This window comes from Oryx dammah, unplaced genomic scaffold, assembly GCF_014754425.2.
Source record: "Oryx dammah isolate SB20612 unplaced genomic scaffold, SCBI_Odam_1.1 HiC_scaffold_27, whole genome shotgun sequence".
In the NCBI taxonomy this organism is placed as follows: domain Eukaryota; kingdom Metazoa; phylum Chordata; class Mammalia; order Artiodactyla; family Bovidae; genus Oryx; species Oryx dammah.
In genome coordinates, this window is record NW_024070211.1 from 71,101,088 (window position 1) to 71,120,643 (window position 19,556).

A 19,556-nucleotide genomic window follows, 5' to 3' on the forward strand; every position below is an offset into this window, starting at 1 on the left:
ATGCAGAAGACACCACCCTTATGGCAGAAAGTGAAGAGGAGCTAAAAAGCCTCTTGACGAAAGTGAAAGAGGAGAGTGAAAAAGTTGGCTTAAACCTCAACATTCAGAAAATGAAGATCATGGCATGTGGTCCCATCACTTCAGGGGGAAATAGATGGGGAAACAGTGGAAACAGTGTCAGACTTTATTTTTGGGGGGCTCCAAAATCACTGCAGATGGTGACTGCAGCCATGTAATTAAAAGACGCTTACTCCTTGGAAGAAAAGTTATGACCAACCTAGATAGCATATTCAAAAGCAGAGACATTACTTTGCCAACAAAGGTCCGTCTAGTCAAGGCTATGGCTTTTCCAGTGGTCATGTATGGATGTGAGAGTTGGACTGTGAAGAAGGCTGAGCACCAAAGAATTGGTGCTTTTGAACTGCGGTGTTGGAGAAGAGTCTTGAGAGTCCCTTGGACTGCAAGGAGATCCAACCAGTCCATTGTGAAGGAGATCAGCCCTGGGATTTCTTTGGAAGGAATGATGCTAAAGCTGAAACTCCAGTACTTTGGCCACTTCATGCGAAGAGTTGACTCATTGGAAAAGATTTTGATGCTGAGAGGGATTGGGGGCAGGAGGAGAAGGGGACGACCGAGGATGAGATGGCTGGATGGCATCACTGACTCGATGGATGTGAGTCTGAGTGAACTCCGGGAGTTGGTGATGGACAGGGAAGCCTGGCGTGCTGCGATTCATGGGGTTGCAAAGAGTCGGACATGACTGAGCGACTGAACTGAACTGAAGCAAAATATTAACTAATTAAATGTATCTATATATTAAAATATATATAAAATATTACTATATTGTAGATAAATTGGGTTTATCTCAAGGATATAAGGCTGTTTAATTTTTAAATATATAAATATCTTTTATTTCATTAAGAGATTAAAGCTAAAACCCACATGATCATCCCATTAGATGCATCTATACTCTCTGATAAAAGTCAACATGAATATATGATTTTATAAAGAACCTCTTAGTTAACAAGGATTAAAATAGAATTCTCTAACATGATAAAGTTAATCTACCAAAAAATAACAACAACAAAAAATACAAAAGACAATCATCCTAAATGGGGAAATACTGAAACAGTCCCTTTAAAAATGAGCCATAAGACTAGAATGCCTATCATCACTGCTTCATCATTGATCAAAGAATCTTTGTTTTAGAACCATACATCCGTTTTATAGAACTTCAGACTAACTTCCCCCTCAAATGTAACTCTAAAAACCTGTGTTCTTAGACCCAAGGTTCAGTGTTTTGAAAGGTGGAACACTCTTCCCTGCCCCAAATCATCAGCACATTCCTTTTTAAAAATGATGCTATACAGCATGGTACATTTTATCAGAAAAAAAAAGTGAAAAGTATAATTTGACATAGTTGTAAATCCTGAAGTATTATCCAGGCTAAATACCATCTTCCTCTGGAACCAAGGAATTAAACTCATTTTGCTTTCTGAATGCAGATCTTAAAGAGCTGTTTTAGCCCCTAATTTCTTTCATCTTATGATCCAACTGGTATTATACTGAATAACATTTGTAATTTAACCACATTATGTGTGTGAACTTTGCACTGCAAAGAGACATTCTGTGGCACTGACATGATAATTTAAAAAAATTTTTTTTTTTTTACTTTTGAGAAAGACACTGGGAAATTCTAAGACACTGGTTCATTTTATGCTTTCCTCTGAACACCCAACTGAGTTTTTATGAAGAGAATAATTCATTTCAGAAGTAATGCTTTTCACTCATTTGACAAGCATTTATTAGGTGCCTATGTGCCAGGCACTGTTCTAGGCACTGGTGATGTAACAATGAACAAAACAACACATTCAGTCCTTGTGCTGCTTAAATGTCCAGAAACACATGAGCATTGTTAATAATAACATAGGACAAAGGTGTGTCCAGAAGGTGCTAGCATGGGGATCCCCAGTCCCACTCTATGTTTTCCTTTTCTCTCTGAAAACCCTCCATTATGACATTTTAGGTACAAGAAAAGTGTCTGGGTTGAACCTCTTCCAGGCTTCTGTCACCCTTCCGTACCAGAGCTGTACCTCACTGAGCCTTTACTTGTAAATTAATTTACAGCAATAACAATAGCCAGCATTAAAGGACAGCTTTCAAAAAGGCATGCTGCATATACTGTCTCATTAAAATCTTACATTTAAGCATTATTATTGTCATTTGATGGATGAGAAATTGAGGCTCAGAGAAGCTCAGTGATACCACATGCTATGGATATCAATTGAAGTTTTCCTGACTCCAAATCCTTTATGAGTATTTGCCGGTCTATCTGGCTGTCCCATTCATTCATTCATGCGTTCACACAGGTATGCGTTCTTTCATCCACTATCTTGGCAAACCGTGCATTAGATGCCAAAGAGAACTTTGGGTTTCATGGTTCTCCTGAGCGTATGCTGAGTGTAATCTTTATCCACAATCCATCAAGACCATGCTTCTCCCAGCTGTTATTACTGTGTGACCCAAATGGCACACAGATCCTCCTGTCCTCCTCCCTCACCAGTGTATGGGATAGAAAATCTCAATTAAAATGTTTTAATAATTAAATTCTTTCCAATGGAATAGCCTGATTTGTACAGTCATGAAGGAGAGAATGAATAAGAATAGGATAAGGGGGATTAAATCATTCTTCATTTATCAAATAAATATCCAAGAAATTCTCAGGCTACGGCACTAAACAAAACAGAAATTCCTTCCCCCAAGGAGCTTACCTTCCAGCAAGAGAGAAGATGGGCAAGATAACGTCTGAGTTCTCTTCTAACACTTTTGTGCTCTAGGTTATTACGAATGGAGAGGAAAAGCAGAAAGAGAGAGAGGCGAATTTTCTGATTATTGTTTTTTAGCAAAGGCTGCAGGACAGATTCAGGTTGAAAGGCAGATTCTGGGAACAGTAATAGTAAATCCAAGCCTGTTGATTACATGTGTTCTAGCTCACTTCTCAAACTCACTGGCACAGACAGATCACAACTGCAGGTTGGCATCACCTTTATATAAATTACTCTCATAAAACCACATGACCTCTGTTATGCTGCACCTTTGGGGAAGACTGACTGTCACTGCCCTCTTCTGACCCTCTTTTCACTTCCCAATTCCCTCACTAGGTCCAAGGAGAAATTCTCTTCCCCTTTACGCCAACTCAAAATCGATTATTCAAGACTGGCTCCAAAAGTCCCTTTCAGGGCGATAACAGGACTACTTCTTGCCTTTTGCTGGAAATCCTTGTTAGCACTCAATCTCAGAGTCACAGACCATTCATACACCCAGCCCTTCAATAAGCCTCCAGTAAGCTCTTCTCATATGCCAGAGCTTCAGTGGAAAAGATCACAATTCCTGCTGTTAAGAAACAAGCAGGGAGGTAGACAGGCATAGTAGTAATTTGATGGTCATGGTGAAACAAGGAAATTGTGGAATCCCAGGAGAAGGATATAAGCCCAGATCTAGAGTTTTGACCTTGAGATGGTTCACTCTATTTGAAATGTGGAAAACAAGTCTTCATTTGACCCAGGAAAATAAGACCCTATGAGAGTCCATGATGTTAGGTTACTGAGAAGGCATTTTAAGTGGGACAAAGAGGCATGAGCAGGGGTGGGGTGTCTGTAACCATACTTTTGGGAACTTACTTATATGCTGCTGATATTATTGTTAGTGACTTTTAGAATTTCTAACTTCTTCTCTCTACTATTACTACTAGTCTGTGCATTCTGTGTGGGGAGGACCATGCCTCATGCTTCCTTTCCAGTGCCCACAGCACTTAACTTAGAGATGAGTTCCCGACAAGCATGAGCAGAGTCCACCACAAGCATGGCCAAAGGAGAGCCCAAATGTCCGAGGAGCCTTTTCATGCACACTTAACTTCCTCTCCTTGCACATATGTAGGCCTGTAGTGGCCTCCCAAAATTAATCACAATAGGACAGCACACTCCACGATTCATCCAGGAGACCACTGGAAACAAAGGACGCTCCTTCACCTGGCCATGGGTCGTATGATTCTTTTCACATTAATTAGGCCTGATGGTGAAAGGACTGACACAGAATATGGGGTTGAAAGGATCAGGCTGGCTAACTGAATTATTGTACCAGAAGAAACTAAGGTCTTTTCATTTTTCCTCAGTTACAAAATTGTCTCCTTCACAGCTGGTCATAAAAGAAATTGATTGATCTTATCTTTTTAAAAGTATCTCTTTGATACAAAACTGACATAAGACAACTGGATAGTCAAAAAGAAAAGTTTGGATCCATATGTGAGGACAAAAATACACACTGTCTGGGTTACTATGAAAAAACATGAGTTTTTTAAATTAATAAACTTGCAGTGTGCAAAGGCTTACCATAAAAGACCGATAGACTTGACCCTATGAAAGAAAATAAAACCTATTGCAAAGAACATCCAAAGTGACGTCACAGGGAAACAAAAAAACTGGGAATGTCATGGACAATTTGTATCACAAACACAGGAACAATCTCCCTAAATTTTACAAAGCTCTTAGAAATGGTGTTGAAAAAGACCCACATAACTCAATAAAAAATTGGGCAAAGGTCACTCCAGATGATTCACAGATTTAGAAATACAGATGACATTTAAGTAGATTTAAGCAGAAGTTCTCAGCCTTACTGTTCATAAGATAAATAAAATTCAAACCACACTGTTTTTCACTACATTTTTCCTATGTAAGACTGGCAGAGCACAGTAGTTTGACCTTAAATTTGATGGTGAGGCTTTGGGGGACGAGGCATGTTGATCACACATGGATGTGAAAACAGCCCAACTCCTCTGACAATGAATGCTTTTATCAGTCAGTTCAGTTCGGTCTCTCAGTCATGTCTGACTCTTTGCGACCCCATGAATCACAGCACGCCAGGCCTCCTGTCCATCACCAACTCCCGGAGTTCACTCAGACTCACATCCATCGAGTCAGTGATGCCATCCAGCCATCTCATCCTCTGTCATCCCCTTCTCCTCCTGCCCTCAATCCCTCCCAGCATCAGAGTCTTTTCCAATGAGTCAACTCTTCGCATCAGGTGGCCAAAGTACTGGAGTTTCAGCTTTAGCATCATTCCTTCCAAAGAAATCCCAGGGCTGATCTCCTTCAGAATGGACTGGTTGGATCTCCTTCTGAACAAGGGACTCTCAAGAGTCTTCTCCAACAGCACAGTTCAAAAGCACCAATTCTTTGGCGCTCAGCCTTCTTCACAGTCCAACTCTCACAACCATACATAACCACTGGAAAAACCATAGCCTTGACTAGATGGACCCTTGTTGGCAAAGTAACGTCTCTGCTTTTGAATATGCTATCTAGGTTGGTCACAACTTTTCTTCCAAGGAGTAAGCGTCTTTTAATTTCATGGCTGCAGTCACTATCTGCAGTGATTTTGGAGCCCCAAAAATAAAGTCTGACACTGTTTCCACTGTTTCCCCATCTATTTCCCATGAAGTGATGGGACCAGATGCCATGATCTTCATTTTCTGAATGTGGAGCTTTAAGCCAACTTTTTCCACTCTCCACTTTCACTTTCATCAAGAGGTTTTTTAATTCCTCTTCGCTTTCTGCCAAATGCTTTCATACTATGACTCAAAAGTCTAAATCTGGAAATCCATTCCATAGAGGACTAGTTACATTAATTACAGTACAGCCATATAACATAGCTGTGAGAAAGGAGGAGGAAGACTTTTATGTACTGACATGGAGTAATCTGCAGGATAAATTGTGAGTTGAAGGAAAACAGAACAAGATGAAGCACAGTATACAGTTTGCTTCACTTTGTATACAAAGTATTTGTTTGCATTTCCTTGATTTGCACAAAGAAAGACTAGAAGGATGAACAAGAAAGCCGTAAAGACGGTTAACCTACATGAGGCAAGGGGCACCAAAGTAGGGAAGTGGCTTCTGTGATCAAAACAATAAAATCAAATTTTGATAAATGAGACCTGACAAAAACTCTGAGAAGCTGTCCAAATAGCCGAGGCTGCTGGATCTTGAAGCCTGAAGCTTGATGTCCAAATCACTACAGTCTTTATTTATAGGCTGTAGTGATAGAACATCAGGCCTGGTTGGGGCAGGAGGATCCAGACGATATCTAGCTCTAGATGGGCCAAATGACAGAAGGGAGAAGCTTGCTTGATATCACTAAGTAAGTTATAGTTTAAGAAGACAGAGGCATGCTTCTTCCAGCTGGCTAACTGAGTTCTTCTGCACATCTCAAAGGTCCTGTGGGCACTGTGAACAATGTTAGCATAGCTTTGGGTCTTCCCTAAAAATACTAATCCTGTCACCTCTCTTTCTGTGGAATCCTAATCAAATTCAGGAAGATACCTAGAGGTTTTTTGGGGGGAGGAGTGGGAAGATTCCAGGATGAAAAGAGACAATAGCCCTGGATGGGCCAAACAAACCAAGATAAAAGGAAGGCTTTTAAAAATGTGAAAAGATGAAGGTGGAAGAAAACACTGTTTATGATGCTTCTGTAGGGGTTCATAAACAGGTGAGTAAGCTGATCGGGGGCGGCTGGGAGCCAACCGTTAACCATTTCTGCCTGCCCAAGACTGAGAGTCAGCTTGGCCAATACCATGGAAAGAATGCTGTCTCCTTTTCTAATTAAATTTCTTAAAGAGTATGCTGATTTATTCATTTATAATAAAATTCATGGTCTGATTAAAAATGGAACTTTTCCCCACCTGATCCAGCCTCACCATATTTCTTGGGTCCCATGTAATTGAACCTGGAAACAATGATCCTGAGTGATAGCTTGGGATATTGCTACTCATTGCAAAAATAAATAATAAAGGACGGAGGATGCTACTGGGCTTGTTTCAGGGAAGTTTAAATCAGTTCTTTCTTACTTAGGCTGAATTTTAACCACAGATAAAGAGACTATATTTCCCTTAATAAAACTGTATAACCCCGGCTAAGTTATGAGGGAGCTTTATAACCTTTCTCAGACTGTAGCCTAACATTATTTTAGGCCAGTTTGCAAGGTCCATGTGCCCTCCTCCCCTTTTCTGATAACCTCAACCTTAAATTCTAGGAATTGTTCTCTCCCTCAATATATTTAACACAGTTCCACTCATGTTTATTTAGCACTCTGCAGGTTGGAAGCCTTGTGACATCCATTTTCAAATCTGAACTATTCCACGAGAAGGAGGCAAGGTGGACATTGGATGGCAGATGAACAAAGGCTCAGAAAAGCTAACATTATTGGTTCAGGGCCCCAAAGTGTACTCATTAGAACACAAGTGTCCTAACTCTCACTTACAGGCATGTCCCACACATTTTGCCAAATGGCCCATGGCTTTTGGTTTCTAAATTCTGAAAAGTTCACAGAGAACAACCAGTTGTATGATTTGCTGAATGATACTTGACATTTTCCTGGAAAAATTCCTAGTTGCTTATTAGGAAGGGAACCCTGTTTTTTCCCTGAGCTCATCTGCTTGGTTGTATAGTACAAGATATGTTTCTAGGGTTTTGGCTGGTTGAGGAGGGGTGAGTAGGGTGGGAGAACATGAGAAATGGTGTCTGTCATTTTTCTTCAAGTCTGAGAACAAAATACTCTAAATAATTAGAATGCATCTGTCTCTTTTCTCCCCACATCTCAAAGATTTGCACATCACATTCACTTTTTTCAAACTTTAATAATTACCTCTAGAAAGATTTTCCCTGAATACCGAGCCCTTTCTTTTCCCCACAGAACCCATTTCTTCAACAGAGCTCCTTCTACTGACCCAGCATTTTTATTCCTGAGATTTATGTTAATCTTCCTAGTCTTAACCATTCTGTGGAAGAGTTCTGGCAAGGAGCCCTTTTCAAATATCACTGTGTGCTTTTTAGCCAAGCATGAAACTCTGGGTCCCCCAGGAACTCCAAACACCTGTGGAAGATGTTTTTTTCTTCTAACATCTAATTGCAATTTACCTACTTTACTAGAGCAGCATGAGGATTAACTGTCCTCGGGTAACTTTCAAGTCTGTAAAGGATTTCCGCCTCCTCAGGGCACATGTTCTCTAAGAGAGACAGAAATGAAATACTAATAAGAGACTTAATGGGTATCAGCCTTAAACAATCTGTGCTCTGTGTTAGCACTTCAGACAGTCGCAGTGTCCCTGACACTCAGACAGAAGCACGGAACAGGCTCCACAGGCCAGTGTGAGAGGCCCAGACAGAAGCACGAATGTCCCTTCTGAAGCCCCTTGGAGAGGGAGTACATCCTGACCTCAAATCAGGCAGCTGGGCCAGGCCTTGGGCAAATGCACAGCAGGCAGGGGGATTTCTCTGCTGTTATAGTTTGGCACAAATATTTGACAGCTTGTGCCTCCCAGCGAACATTTCTGATACCCTGGGGTTAATTTTGTTAGGCTGCTTCTTGGCCCTGCTGACATCCTGTGCTTGACAAGGCTTTGTTATTAGGGGCAGCCCTGTGCCTTATAGGAGGTTTAGCAGCATGCATGTGCTCCATGCACCAGACAGCAAGCTTCTCCTCACCTGTGAGTTGTGATAGCCCACAGTGTCTCCAGACATTGCCAAATGCCCCCTGGGTGTCACATTCACCCCGTTTGAGAGCTACTGGGCTAGACGACCCAGTATGAACAGTGGGGGTATTCCTCGGATTCTGTGTAAGCTCTACACAAAAGTCATCTCAGGCACTCTTCTGGGGCTGCAAGGTGGCAAGAGGCTTTGGTGGTTTACCAGACTCCACTTCCTTCTGCTCCCCTTGCATGAGACTGAGGGGATGCACACATTTTCACAGATGAAATGGCATCCAATTCATGGCTTATTTATTTAGATCCATTGCCCAGCTTTCTTTCAGTCCCAGCAATGAAAGATTGCTATTTTGCACAGCATTCTGTATCATTTGCTCCCCCCACCTATTCCACAACAAGCAGGGAGTTGCTTTGCACTTTGAAATTCTACTCTGCAAGCTCCTGTTTAAATGTTTGGGGCTATAATGGGTAGTGTTGGGGGGCGCTGCGATAATGGTGGTGGGGGAGGGGAGAACATACATCAGAGAGTGACAAACTCTGGGGGGTTGGCATCTCTTTCCTCCAAAATGTCTCATTAGGGTCCCCAGACTTGGTCTCCATCTCCTCTGTATCCCGCAGCCCAATTTAATTGAGCGACGGCTTTGCCACGGCACACTGCTCTTTCGACAGGAGGGTAAACTCATTCTGTCCATCGTGACATTTGCTTTCTTAAGGGCCTCACAATATGCAGCTTTAATAATTAAATGCAAGTCACATCGCAGCCTCCTTTTTCAAGCCTGTCTGAGGACACAGTGGGTTCTTTCTGATGGTTAGGTTCTGACCACGTGGTTTTTAGAAGCTAGTGGGGTTTTTTGTTTTGTTTTGTTATTGTGCATGACACTTTCTCCACTAAAAAAAAAAAAAAAAAACAACACTTCAGCAGACTGCAAACCCAATCGTAACAGCTGAAAGGGCCGTGGTGGATAAATAGTGACAGAGAGAAATCTGAGACCCTGGTTCTGGCAAGGGTCTAAGAACAGCCTGCTTGACATGGTCAGGAGTTTCCATTTGTCATCCAGGAAAGCTTAATGCTAGGACACAAGTCCCTTGTGTTTTATTGCATGTGTTCATTCCCCTAGGGTCAGGATGGGTTTGTCAAATATAAAGCCAATCTTTAAAATTATCTAAGTAAGACAGAAGATCCAAGAAGGACTAAAGTTAGCTCTTACCTGTGGTGTCCATTTCAAACAAAAGATTTCTCCTGGGAGAACTTAGAATGATTATAATGAGTTTGGATTTAGTTTAACCCAATGCTGATTTTGCACATTACAACGATTTGTCATCTTTAAGTCATGTGCCAGATGAATGCTTTAAAATAGATGCAACTTTGCGTGAATTCTCTACAATATAGCAAAATCTGATTGCTCTATTAATAGCCAAAGTCCTTGGCCTTGGCAAGACAGGGTGGCAGCGTCTTTAAAATTCATCATCTCTGCATAATTAGTTGTGAATCTCAAAATATTCAAGCTGAGGAATTAACCAGGAACTGGAGCCATTATCCTTCAGCGTCTCTTTTAATATCGGTCCACAGTCATCATGTCCTGTGTTTTTCTAATTACTGCAAAACCAACTGTTTTTAACTCAACTGTCCTGACTCTTTGTAATTTGTTGAATGCAATCACCTTGAAATGAATAAAATGTTCTTCTTGTTCAGGAAATTGGGGCTCGATTAGGGGAACCTCACTGGGGGCTGTGGGACCATGATTCTGAAGCTTTGCTCAGTGGATCTGATTTGTGTATTTGAGACTGAGAGGCCTAAGGTGGGAGGGAGAGCTCCTGAAAGTAAGTTCAGCACCCTGTGACCTGTAGACCCTAGTGGGAAGTCAATTTGTGAAAAACTAAAAGGAAATGGAATTCTGGTTCCTCACCCTGAGGAGCCAACAGCATGGCCTTAGGCAGCAGAACACAACTGTTTAGGGTTCTTGACCAGCTCCTATCTCAGCTGATGTTTTACGTCTGTAGGTCTGATTAGAAGCACTAGGGGGGCAAGGCTGTGTCACTAACCTGCCCTCAATCCCCAGTGTCTAGCACTGGCCTGGATACAGATTAAGAGCTGAGTAAACCAGATGAACTCGTTTTAATTCTCTTCTTTGCTTCTGTTCTTTCTGTCAATACTGTTCATCCACTAACTAATGCAACTTGGAGATTTTCACAGAACAAATATCCCAAGATTGAAGGTTCTCAACAATTACATGTCTCTTTCAGGTCTCAAGGGTATGGTGCAGTGTTATCAGGAAGAAGGGACTCTCTGTGACAGTAACCCCCACACTGGGGCAGAGATGAAAATCAAGCCAGGGGACATGCAACCATTTAAAAGAAACAAAACAAAACAGAGGAGTCTGATATGCCTCCAACAGTCCCCATGAAGAATCATCATGGAAGAGGAAGCTAAAGTACATCTACACCTTTGAGAAAAATTGGAAAAATGGATTCACCAATTTCTCTAGCATAACCGTCCAGAGAAGGAGAAATGTTCTTATTGAATTTCCTTCTGTAGATAGCTGCTCTGAGTCATTCTTTTTATGGTACAAAGAAAGGCCCAAATGGATGATGGATGTTGCATGAGGAGCTAACAAGGCCTTAACCAGTCCTGTGTTGCATTTTAATTCAATAGTCAGGAAGCTGTTTAACATTTATTCAGCACTTACATTGTACCAGGCCCTGTGCTAAGTGCAGAACATGAATAAGAAACAATCTCAGCACTAATGAGACACCTGAATACGCAAAGAAATAATATAATCTCAAGGGGCAAGGGACACAAATAAATATAGGGTAGGGCAGGAGAACAGACAAGTATGAGTAACTTGGGCATGGCTGATGGAGGAGCAATGGGAAGACTTCCTGGAGGAGGTAAAGTCTGAACTCTCAAAGACACAGTAGGAGTTACATAAAGGTTAGAATAGAAGGGTGTTGGAGTAAAAGCCATTCCAGGAAGCAAGACCACTAGAGCAAAGCCATGGAAGTCCCCAAGGGCATTATGTGTTCAGGACAGAACAAGCATTTCGATGAACCCAGAGTGCTGAAGAATTGATGCTTTCAAACTGTGGTGCTGGAGAAGATTCCTGAGAGTCCCGTGGACAGCAAAGAGATCAAACCAGTCAATACTAGAGGAAATCAACCCTAAATATTCATTAGAAGGACTGACACTGAAGCTCCAATACTTTGGCTACCTGATGCAAAAAGCCGATTCATTGGAAAAGACTCAGATAATGGGAAAGATTGAGGGCAGGAGGAGAAGAGGGTGAGAGGATGAGATGGTTGGATAGCATCACTGACTCAATGGACCTGAATTTGAGCAAACTCAGGGAGATAGTGAAGGACAGGGATGCCTGGCGTGCTGCAGTCCACGGGGACAAAAAGAGGTGAACACAACTTAGCAACTGAACAACAGCAACAAAGTTTAAGACAGGAAATGGAGAAAGATGAAGTCAGAAAGGCAAGGTCAAAGTGGGCTTTATGAATCTTACAAGTGGAGGACACTGGATTTTGTCTGTGAATAAGAATGATTTTAAGCAAAGGAAGAATATGATGGGATTTTATACTTTTGGCAGCATGAATGGGACAGGCAGGGAGTTGAACGGGGAGGGGAGCAAGGAGGCAGTGGGCATGTTGACCAAATGAAGGCACTACTGGGGCAGCAGCAGAAAGGCTAGAGATTGGGTAGGTGTGAGAAGCAGCTCACCAAGAAGCCAGCAGAACCTTTGGCCTGCCAGGAGGTAGAGGCAAGAGAAGGAAGAGTCTAGGAAAACTTCCAGCTTCATAGTTTGTACTAAAAGAATGGTGAGACCATCAGCTAAGACAGACAGTCAGGGAAACAGACATTTCTACAGTGAAAAGGAAAGGTCTTGGCTTGGATTTTTGCCCTTGAGATACCTGGCAGGGTAGGTGATGGTGGTGGGCAGCCAGATGGATGAATCCAAAGCTTAGTGGAGGGGTCTTAGAGAAATTGCTGTTTTAGGTGTGAGACTGAGCTTCACTGCTGCAACTCTGCTGGACTGTCCCTATTTTACATTCTGGCCCTGGTCTGCTCTCTCTCCTTCATCTTCCTACCTCTGTCCCTGGTTCCTTCCTGCCTTCTCCCAGGTCCTACCTGCAGGAAGGGGGTAGGAGTGTTTGTTATGCCCAACATGGCAATTTAGAACAGATAGCTCCATGGAAACAAAGCCACAAACTTACTTTGCCCACTCCCTCACCTGCTGCGCCACCTACCCAGCTCCTAAATCCTGCTTCTGCTGCTACCTCTCTACTAACAACCTGGGCTTTCTACACGTATTTCAAAGTCACGCTATAAAAACCAACTTTTAAAGTAAAGATGTGTATTTACTTGAGTCCTTTATGAGCCCATAGGCAGGGTTTTAGAAAGTAGGACTCTTTTGCATAAGGGGTAGAGGCCACTGAGTGCCCATTTTCTAGAAGCCTTGGAGGACAGATTGCCAATGGCAGGTACCCTCCTTACCTGAGGGATATTTCAGTGGACCAGGGAGAGACGGTGTGTTCGAGAGAGGCCAACTCTCTGGGAAAATTTCCACTAAGGCTTTAAGATATGGAAAATTCCATCCTACGGGTTGGGAATCTCTATTACAAACCTTGTTACTGAAAGAGTGAACCAGCTCATGGGGGAGGAGTGGGGAAAGGGTAATCTCACTTTGCAGACAAAGGAGATAAAAGCAAGACAAAATTGTGACTCCAAAGGGAAGAAAATCTCTACCACCTGCGTAAGGCATGCACTGTTTCCCGTGCTTTTCTCTTGTTTCAATCTTCTTATCAACTTTGCCAACATCCAAAAAGTTACTGGTGCTGCAGCAACCCTAAACGCCCCTTTCCAGGCTTGCAGTTAGCCAGCAGACACCCAGAGCCACGCCAGCTATCTGGACACATTTTCTCTTTCTGGCAGCACTGACGTTAGCAGGGCGGGGGGTGGCTGGATCAGTCAGGGTGGACAGATGACAGAGCTCTGGCAACAAGTCCCATTTTACAGACAGAAGGCAGATGCCTGGCGAGAGGGACTGATTTTTGTGCTGGTTGTGCTGCTTCCAGAGTTATTCTGCATCTTATTCTCGAGAAGCACCAATGGGTCCAGAGGCTATAGCAATAGAGTGAAAGAAACCTCTCAAATAGGGATTTGTTCTGGTTGGAGGAAAGAGGATGAGCACTATGAGGATAGAGAGAAAAAAAACTGAGGCTGAGACACTTCATTTTGCAGTGAAGTAGGAAAAAAAAAAAAGAAAAAAAGTTAAAGGAGCAAGTTCTCTGTCCACCAAGATCCATAGCCACCACCTAATGTGTATTCTGTATTGCTTTGCACACCTCATTTAAACAAGCTAGGTTAAAACTCTGGACCCTAAAGTGATTTCTTTCATACTCAGGTATGTCATCCTCATGCAGAATCAATTTGTCTTAATCTTGTTTCCTTTTTGAAGATGTTTTCAAACTGCCTTTAGACCATCCCTCCCCGACCCCCACTTCCTACCCCCAGAACCCCACTATCAGAGTAAGAGACAGGTCTCAATATGAAGCCTGTGTCCTTCTTTTTAGCAAGTAGCATATTGAACCATAGTATTCTTCCTTGACACATTCTCTCCACTCAGCTTTAGGAATGCCACACACTCCTCTTTGCTCACTGCTGGCTCCTGCCCAGTCTCCTTTGTTGGTTTTTCCTCTTCTCCTCTCTGGCCCCCTTCTGATCTCAGTGGGACCCAGGACCTTAGATTCTGTCAGCATACTGACATCCAATTACCTCTCCAGACCAGACTTGACCTGCTCAACCCCAGGCTCACACAGCCCACCACCTAGCTGAGAGGCCTGGGACCTGGGACCCTTTGTGCAGTGCTGCAATGCTTTCACCTGGACATACCTCTCCTCGAGCAGAGAAGTACAGGGAAACTATAAAGGACTAAAGGCATGCAGTTAGGGACAGATTCCGGAACATAAGCTAGAGACCAAAAAACCCCACTGCCACTTACAAAGGGCCTGGAGCAAAAGCAGGGTACTGTGCAAGCCTCCTGCACACAACACAATCTAAGAGGTGGGCAAACCACCCAAGCCATCCCTCTGGCTCAACTCCTGGACACACCTCTACCCTCACCCCATATAAGGAACAAGCTTGCCCCCTTCCTTAGGGAGTGAGCAAGGGAGCCTGGTGTTTGTTCTCACTCCCCACTACTGCAGCAGGAACCCTAATAAAGCCTTGCTTGAATATCTTATCTGACCTCTGATCAATTTCTATTGATGAAGGAGGCCAAGAATCTTGGTGGGCAACATACTCACACCTCTGCTTGCTTGCTGGGCACCTTGAACTTAGCATCAACTACCGATCAGCTTCCTCAAGCCGCAACCTCAGTCTTCTCATTTCGGTGGGCAGAGGGCTGTCCTTTCTAGGACCCCAACCTGGGAGCCACCCTCGACCCTGCTTCATCTTTCACTCCACCTCCAATCTATCAATGACTCGTGTTGTATTTTTAATTAGAACTGGAATGAGACCATTGTCCCTCCTTGTGTTGTACCAGCTATTAATATTTAAAGTTAATTAGAATTTAAAAAAATAGAGGAAAATGGAACTCTTAGAGAAACTATGGCAAAAAATTAAATTAAAAAATCCAGTTCTATTCTCACACTAGTCATACTGCAAGAACTCCTGAGTCCTGTGTGGGTAATGGCCCTGGTACTAGACAGAGCTGATACAGAACATGCTCTTCACTACAGACAGCCCTATTACTAGCCTGTGCTGCCCACTCCTTCACGGGGACCATCTTGGTCTCAGCCACTAACACGTGTTGCTTGGATAAGTATAATGGCCTTCTAGTTGACCTGGCTTCTTCAGTCTTCTCAAAATAGCAGCCAGAGTGGTCCTTGGAAAGCACCTCAGATCATGCCACTGCTCTGTTCAGATTGCCCAAAGGCCCCCATGGATGGCTCTCAGGGAAAAAGCAAAGTCCTCAGAAAGGTGAGCAAGGCCTTACAAGAGCTCTGACTCCTTCTCCATTCATCTGACCTCATCTCCTAGTCTTCCAACATCCTCCTTCTGCCACAGCATCAAGGTGTCTGCACTGATTGTTCCCTGGCTGAGAATGTGCTTCCCCAAGATGTCTTCTGGGCTCGCTCACTCCTCCTCCACATCTCTGCTCGAATACCACCTTCTCAGTGAGCCTTGGGCTTCCCTGGTAGCTCAGATGGTAAAGAATCTGCCTGAAATGCAGGAGACCTGGGTTCGATCCCAGGGTCAGGAAGATCCCCTAGAGAAGGAAATGGCAACCCATTCAAGTACTCCTGCCTGGAGAATCCCATGGACAGAGGAGCCTGGAGGGCTACAGTCCATGGGGTTGCAAAGAATCAGACATGACTGAGTGATTAACACAACAACAGTGAGACTTGTTCTGACTGCTCTATTGAAATTTTAACATCTGATCCCCCTCCTCTCCCTTTGGACCAACCACCACTCCTGAGCAGTCCTGTTCTTCCATATCCTATCCTCCTTTACTTGTCTCTTCCATATCTCCTTTCAACAAAATATATTCATTTACTAGTTTATTCCAACCAGGAGATGCAAGAGACACGGGTTTGATCCCTGGGTCGGGAAGATCAATCCCTGCAGTAGGAAATGGCAACTCACTCCAGTATTATTGCTTGGAAAATTCCACGGATAGAAGAACCTGGCAGGTTACAGTCTACGGGGTGGCAGAGTCGGACACAACTTACCAACTAAACACCACCAACAAATACCTATCTTTTACTGCCTGGCAGAGATCTTTGTTCATTCCTTCACTGCCAGAAAGCTGGCCCAGAGGAGGCCTTTAATAAGTATTTATTCAATAAATGTATGAAATTAGAGCCAGGAAGAACAGTTAAGGATCAGTGAGGTGAGGTTATTCACTGTGGATCCATGCTAAGCTCAAGGGAGGAGCTAGACTAGCAGTTGGCCTGGCCTTCAGCATCTTCATGGAGAAGGACCCTTGACGATTAATTCCCCTTCCCCTTAACTATTACAACAAAGGGACACTGACAGACCCCTGAGAGCTTACAAGGACAATAGCCTAACTAAAACGCCAGGGGTAATAGCCACTTTCCTTTTGGTAAGTCTTTGCAGGATCCACCCATTGGTCCTGCCTCTCTGGTGATTTTTAGGATGCAAGGAACAAAAAGGAGGCTCAGGTTTAATGACTATTCTCACACACCCATCTCACCTCACATGTCACAAATGCCAAGACAAATGGAAAACTGTTAACACACACATAATTACTAGTTAATTTCTTTTTTTCAAAAGTAACATACCAGACTTGTTTTAAAAAGGACAGTCTTGGTTACAATAGATAATTGCCAAATTAGTATTTGATAAAAGTTGATTAGTATGGAAAGAATGATTCTCCATCGATTCATTAAAGTATTTCTGATAATCCAGAGTGGATCAGGAGAAAAGCAGATCCTGGATCACACTCTGCATTAGGGTCATCTGTCCTCTTGTATCTGTAAGGAAATGCCATCTGACTATATGTATTTTTAAATGCCCCAGGATGAAGGCTTTTCTACTGCCAATTCTCTTTCAAATAAAAATAATGTGAGGGAGTTTGAGCCTAGTAAACAGACCTGCTCATGATGGGTAACAGGTACAGAGTTACAGAGCATGATATAAGCAGAGAGCCTGGAACACCCCATCCATAGCTCATGGGGTGATTTCACTTGCCAAAGTGTGTAATTAAGAACAAAGTTATCTTTATAGCCATCCCTTCATTACGAAGATAACTCCATTGGAGACTTTTTGGGAGACGCCAGATTTGGAAATAAAATCCTTTCAGACTGCACTGCAATGTCATTAAGATAATACCAGAAAACAAATTGATGCGCGTAGACAATGTTCCATAAGTACCAGGAAATTAGATCTCAGGAGAGACATGGAACTAAGATGTAAGATCTAAGTGAGGTTGAAACAGAGCCTGGTGAAAGGCATGATCGAAGGCTACCCAAGAGAGAGGCTCCCTGAATTTCTTGGGGGCCCGGCGGGTGTTACCTGGGGTGGCGCTCTTCATTGCTTTCACTAACTTGCCCCTTCCAGCTCCAAAACCATTATTTCCATAGTCCGGGTCACTGTCACTATCACTGCTACTGCTGGCAGAGTATGCACACATTCTGGGTACCTTGTCCTGAATGAGTAATATGAGACTGTTAACATTATTCACGCAAGTCAAAATCGACAGTGCATCCCGCGAGGATGTTCATATCTGGCTGTTGGTCTGCGCACAGAATTCTATTCCCATCACCCCACCTCACTGCCTGGCCTGTTGCTCTCTCTCCTGTGGAACTGCTGCCTTCTATTAGGTTATCAGAGCTGCAGAAATGGGAATGCGCTGACAAAGCCATATGCTGCCACTGTCCAGGTATGGGACAGTCTCCACAGTTACCCACTCTGCATTCTGTACACTATTTTATGGCATCTTATTTTTCTCAAGTGCCCATTAGAGCTGCTGTCCCAAGCCTAATGGCTTATTTATCTAGTGATCTCACCACTAGCTTTCAAGTATCAGAGAGTATGACGATAATCAACCTTGGGAACAAAAGAATACGTGTTTGCCCAATACATAATTTTATTCCAGGCCCTGAAAGACTAAAAGCCTTTAGGAAAGTACACAATTGCTGGTTCTATAGGGTTATATGTAATCATTGAATATACTAACAGTTCACAGGTCAAGGGAATCGGTCTCTTCTCCTGCTCACATGAACATAAGACATGACCCATGAGGATGTCACAGGTATGGCAATAAAGCCAAGTTCAGGAACTGTTGAGGTTGTTCAAACTGTATGGATGGTTTTTCACACTGTGCACATAAGCAGAATACTGGTATCTAAGACCTCAACCCCTTTGTGTAGAATCAAGAGCATTTGGGACTTTCTTTTACATTTGCAGACTGCCCTCTTAGGACCGATTATTCTACAGCCACCCGAGACAGTTTATGCACAGATGTGTGGGATGTGTCTCTAAAGTTAAATCTGTTTGGGAGGGTGCCATTTAGTCAGAAATGATAAAAACATATTTTAGGATGTAAGCTCCTTTATCTAGGGTTATGAATCCAAGCAATTACTCATTTCCTTTATTCCTTCATTCATTTAATCATTCATTCACCCATTCCAAAGATTCTGTGCTAAGCATCGTAGTACCTACTCTAGGCTAAGTGGTGTCCTAGGTTCTGGGGGTACAGAGCTCAATCCAGGAGATATCAGTGGTCTAGCGAGGATGACATTTATGAAGGATGACAGGTCTACAGCAGTGGCTCCAAGGGAGGCCCGTGTCTAGAGTTCTGGCAGGAAGCTGAGTATGATGAAATGCATTTTCATCCCTCTATTCAAGAGACATGAATGGAACCAACCACTGTACTTGGAACTAGAAATATAAAGCTCACCCATACTTACACTTTCCCTCCCTAGCAGTCAATGAAGCAGAGTTATGAGTTCCAAGCCCCAGTGATGACTCTTACAAGACCATACAGGATTTCCAATGAACCGAGCTGGTGAAGGATGATGAGGAAGGAACCCCAGAGAGGTGTGTCTGTGTTGGGGATATAAATATTCATAGAGGCTCCCTCCTGCCAGCACTGAATGACACCCCCCTCTTTTTTTGTTTTTGTTTTATTACTTTCTTGGAATTGCTTGAACCCTTTGCCACTATCACTACCTATTGTTTCTGAACTGTTTCCCCTCCAAGTCTGGGTGTCTTTTAGAGTTTTATAAATTTTTTATTTTTTATTTTTATTTATTTTTTTCCTTTTATTTTTTTTATTTTTTATTTTACTTTACACTTCTGTATTGGTTTTGCCATAATTTTTAGTTCCACAAAGCAAGCACAGAGTCCTTAAAGCATTGCTTCTCAAAGTGTGTTCTGTGAACCAGCAGCATCAGCATCACCTGAGAATTTATTAGGAGTGTTTGGATCTCACCCCATCTATACCAAACCAGACTCTGGGTGCAGGCAGCCCCATCTATACCAAACCGGACTCTGGGT

At 42.9% G+C, this 19,556-nt stretch overlaps 1 protein-coding gene across 4 annotated transcripts in view; it reads right to left on the reverse strand.

The window, feature by feature from the left end:
- NCKAP5 (NCK associated protein 5) overlaps positions 1-19,556 on the reverse strand; it is a 1,043,181-nt gene that overhangs the window by 52,817 nt on the left and 970,808 nt on the right. Inside the window, exon 19 of one of the 4 annotated variants that reach the window (XM_040228411.1) lies at positions 17,571-17,703. The exons of the other annotated variants lie outside the window; for them this stretch is intronic. Within the exon in view, the coding sequence (XP_040084345.1) occupies positions 17,571-17,703 (133 nt within the window). The remainder of the gene's footprint in view (positions 1-17,570; positions 17,704-19,556) is intronic. 4 annotated transcript variants of the gene reach the window in all.